The sequence below is a fragment of the Myotis myotis genome, unplaced genomic scaffold, assembly GCF_014108235.1.
Source record: "Myotis myotis isolate mMyoMyo1 unplaced genomic scaffold, mMyoMyo1.p scaffold_m19_p_6, whole genome shotgun sequence".
Lineage (NCBI taxonomy): Eukaryota > Metazoa > Chordata > Mammalia > Chiroptera > Vespertilionidae > Myotis > Myotis myotis.
This window is the reverse complement of record NW_023416368.1, coordinates 67,127,621-67,130,466: the sequence shown is the minus strand read 5'-3', so window position 1 is coordinate 67,130,466 and position 2,846 is coordinate 67,127,621. Positions and strand designations below refer to the sequence as shown.

Below are 2,846 nucleotides of genomic sequence, written 5' to 3'. Positions count from 1 at the left end.
CCCAAAACTATATTTTCTTGAACTATCTTGTATCTCCATGTTATTAAAATGTTTTTCCTAGTCCCAGTTATCCCTGCTAGAGATTCCCACTTGACCCTAAAATAGAGTTATTATTGATTAATATACATACATAACTTTTTTTTCTCTCTCTCTCACACACACACTATCTAGGATCATTTTCTTCTTGCTATCATAATTAAAAGGCTGCCTTGTTAAAATTTGTTGAAATTGTCCTTGGGTCTCCAGTCTCAGAATTTCTGCTGCCACTTCTCAAATTCTCAAAATGTCTCCATCCCCCAACCCCAGCACAAAACAAACCCTGTAAAATCCTTTCCCTGTTTATTGCTTAGATGCAGTTTCTTCACAGGCTATCTTCCTTGCTCCATGGCAGTACTAAAATATAAACCTTTATTCCTTCAGATTACTATATTACAATAATCCTCAGGAAAATAAAATCACATTATTGTCACTTTTCATTTGGGAATCTGGCTTTGAGTCACATAGTTGGAAAATAGATAAACCAAGATTCCAACTGAGACATTCTGGCTCCAGATGATGCGCCCACCTTCCTTTTCTTTCTTTCTCTTTCTTTCCCTTCCTTCCTTCCTTCCTTCCTTCCTTCCTTCCTTCCTTCCTTCCTTCCTTCCTTCCTCTCTTCTCTCTTCCTCCTCCTTCCTCCTTCTTCTCTCTTTCTCTCTTCTCTCTTTCTCTCTTTCTCTCTCTCTCTCTCTCTCTCTCTCTCTCTCTCTCTCTCTCTCTCTCTCTCTCTCTCTCTCTCTCTCTCCTCTCCTCTCCTCTCCTCTCCTCTCCTCTCCTCTCCTCTCCTCTCCTCTCCTCTCCTCTCCTCTCCCATACACACACACATGCACACAAACACATAGGCCCCCTCCATTTATAGTCTCCTAAATACACAATTCTTAACCACATTACTCTGCAGTATTATTTCACATTCTTCACTTTCAATGTGATTAGTTAAGAAAATTATAGAAACCTTCATATTGCTTCCTTTCTTGACCTATTCGTTAAAAAAAAGTAATTTCTATATTTAAAAGTTGCATGCGTAGGATAATGAATTAAACTTCTTTCCCAATGATAAATGATAAATAACTTTAATGTTTTGTGTTTATTAATGAGTATAGTTATTTATCCATTTGGTCAGTATATTAAAAGCTCCTGTGCTTAAATAGGTTTCTACATAGCATTTTAATGTCAGTTACAGTGGATGACACTTACCTGGAATAAGCACAATGCTTGCATGTTGATGCTTCAAATAGATTTGTTGAATTTAAAAATGATCTCAACTTATGCAATAGGCCACTTTATACTCATCAAAGGCAAACAATATAAAAAGAAAACAAGTGGAACCTGAGACCGTGTTTCCAGTATGGCGGCAGCGACGGATGTGGATACCCCGAGCGGCACCAACAGCGGCAAGGGCAAGAAGCGCTTTGAAGTGACAAACTGGAACGCAGTAGCCCTCTGCACCTGGGACGTTGAGGTTGATAACTGTGCCATCTGCAGGAACCGCATTATGGATCTTTGCATAGAATGTCAGGCGAACCAGGTATCTGCCACTTCAGAAGAGTGCACCATTGCGTGGGGAGTCTGTAATCATGCTTTTCACTTACACTGCATCTCTCGCTGGCTCAAAACACGGCAGGTGTGTCCGCTGGACAACAGAGAGTGGGAATTCCAAAAGCATGAGCACTAGAAAAAGAATATTCTCCATCAAGCTCAACTGTTTTGTTACTCATTTAATGACTTGCCCTCCTGTTACTTAATTGTAAGTTGGATAGAACTGGGTCTTTTCCGCTTTGTCGTTTCAGTTTGCTATTCCTGCAATCCTATTGTGTTCCGTGTCAAAATCCAGCTGGATTCTAAAAAAACAAAAAACAAACAAAAAAACCCAACCGAAAACAATAACAAAACAAACACAAGTAACTAAATGTATTAAGAATCTGAAGTTTCACTGCTTTATAAATAAGGGGAATATATTTGAAATATATATATTTTATCATATTGTGATCTAGAAGTATAGAAAAATGACAGATAAATATAAGAACTGTTTTATATGAAGGCAAAGTTAGGAGAATTCTTTTTGACATTAATCACAGGATTTTAATTGTGAAGCCATTTCTCTGTAGTTATATGTCATAGTTTATGTTATAGTAAGATGAACAATACTATTTATAACTAAAATTAGCTGACTTTTTGGCACAGAAATAATAAATGAGGAGTGTTTTTTCTGGAAATAAATAACTAAAGGAATTTTATAGGATACATAAATTGATTTATCTTTTGGGTCTGTATTCATTAGTCCTCCCTGATATTTATTCTCTTACATTCTATTTTATAACAATATTTATGTATAATCTTTAAGATATGTCTTTCTCCTATCCATCTGCTATCCAGTTGTCTAATATAAACTTAGAATGTTCAGAAAATGTTAATGGCAATAAAATGATCCAATATTCCTTTGCCTCAGCACTACTAAAATAATATTTATCAGACCACCTTTCTGCATGCACATTAAAAAATTAAAATTCCATCTATGTGATCACTATAAACCTGGTCTTTTGGCACAGGACATGATAATAAAAGATGTAGCATTGAATATTGTGAAAATGACCTTCAATTTATATTAAAATTTCTAATTACTTTGAAACTCTTGGGTGATGAGAGATTCACATTAAAGATTTCTATAATTTTGTGAGTAATGTAGGAAATTATAATGACCTTAAAATCAATGTTCTCCCTGTACTCACAAAGGATAATCCCAACATTTAAAAGATAATAGGAAGCACCCTAAATTTAATTGAAATAGAAATTGATAAATTCAACTGCAC

At 35.5% G+C, this 2,846-nt stretch overlaps 1 protein-coding gene across 1 annotated transcript; it reads left to right on the top strand.

The window, feature by feature from the left end:
• Positions 1-1,381: 1,381 nt before the first annotated feature.
• LOC118659026 (E3 ubiquitin-protein ligase RBX1-like) lies at positions 1,382-1,790 on the top strand. Its single transcript, XM_036315007.1, has one exon. The coding sequence runs from the start codon at positions 1,385-1,387 to the stop codon at positions 1,709-1,711; it is 327 nt and encodes a 108-aa protein (XP_036170900.1). The 5' UTR covers positions 1,382-1,384; the 3' UTR covers positions 1,712-1,790.
• The last annotated feature ends 1,056 nt before the right edge of the window (positions 1,791-2,846 follow it).

Excerpts from the sequence above, each read along its gene's own strand:
- LOC118659026 (XM_036315007.1), top strand. The coding sequence starts at position 1,385 with ATGGCGGCAGCGACGGATGTGGATACCCCGAGCGGCACCAACAGCGGC.